General features: G+C 35.9%; 1 protein-coding gene across 1 annotated transcript in view; it reads left to right on the top strand.

The window, feature by feature from the left end:
• LOC111812816 (coiled-coil domain-containing protein 7-like) overlaps positions 1–1,166 on the top strand; it is a 55,501-nt gene that overhangs the window by 24,366 nt on the left and 29,969 nt on the right. Inside the window, exon 5 of the mRNA XM_023701942.1 lies at positions 254–361. Within this exon, the coding sequence (XP_023557710.1) occupies positions 254–361 (108 nt within the window). The remainder of the gene's footprint in view (positions 1–253; positions 362–1,166) is intronic.

Below are 1,166 nucleotides of genomic sequence, written 5' to 3'. Positions count from 1 at the left end.
AAAAAAATGGGATTTGGGTAAAAGCCAAAAGTAAGGATTATGTAGAATAAAGGAACTCAACAAAAATCACAACTTTGAACAACAAAAGGCAAAGAAAAGAAAATAATAAAATTCTTTCTAGGTTTTGGAATAATAGGCAAGCAAACACTGTATAAAATGTGGGAAGAACAATTACAAATAAAGAAAGATTAACATATGCCATTTGAAACTGATAGTATCATTATATGACTTTTGTTTTTAAATTTTGTTTTAGGTATGAGTTTACTTAAAAACAAGGGTATGTTCATGCAGCATCAAAAAGATATTTACAAGCACCCTGTGCTAAGTAAACTCCCAACAAAACTGTTTTTGGAAAATCAAGGTAAAAACATAATGTATAACCATATATCAGTTTACTTAGATGAGCTCAGAAAATATACAAAGGCTGTCTTTTATAACAGAAATACCTTAAGCTTGGAAGTGTACTTTAAAAAGCGAAATCTATTTCCTACTATTCTGGCAGCTGGGAATGCTCTGGTCATGGCGCTGAGAGGTTCCGTGTCTGTTGAGTTCTGCCTTCTGGTTCATTGAGGGCCCCTGTTTCTGTGTCCTCATGGAGTGCAAGAGGTGAAGCAGTCTTCTGGGGACTCTTTTAGGAGTGTGCTAACCCAGTTCCTGAGAGCTGGGCCAGGCCACTAAATTACCTGCTGCCCACCGATCTCCTTACCATCCAGAGTGACTAAGCCTCAGCAGATGAACTTTGGGGGACACACGCACTCAGACCCCAGCAAAGATTAATACAAAAAGCAGTACATTTATCGTTCCCTTTCTACACTGCCAGAACCTCATCGCATCCTTTCTCAGATTTTATCATATGAAGTTATAAACTGTGTATAATGATGTCCTATGTCAGCATTTTCCAAAACTTGTGTTGGCCCCTGTTTTTCATCTTTCTTTCATTGGCAAATTCCCTGCATACTCTCCTTATTTATCTCCTACATTACTCCATGTCAGTTATATTTTCTAAAAAGTACATACCACATATCCAAGCTGCTTGAGGCTAAAATTATCAACTTAAATGTTTTCTTCATTTTTGGGCCCTGGAATATATGTTTTACAACATCTTATCAATATTATTAAAATATGTTTTAATTTGGAATTTTAGCTGTTCAAATTAGAAGTCATTG

The sequence above is a fragment of the Octodon degus genome, unplaced genomic scaffold (assembly GCF_000260255.1).
Source record: "Octodon degus isolate 3935 unplaced genomic scaffold, OctDeg1.0 scaffold00144, whole genome shotgun sequence".
NCBI classification, from domain to species: Eukaryota; Metazoa; Chordata; class Mammalia; order Rodentia; family Octodontidae; genus Octodon; species Octodon degus.
Note: the sequence above shows the minus strand (reverse complement) of the source record. Positions and strands in the feature narration are given on the sequence as shown.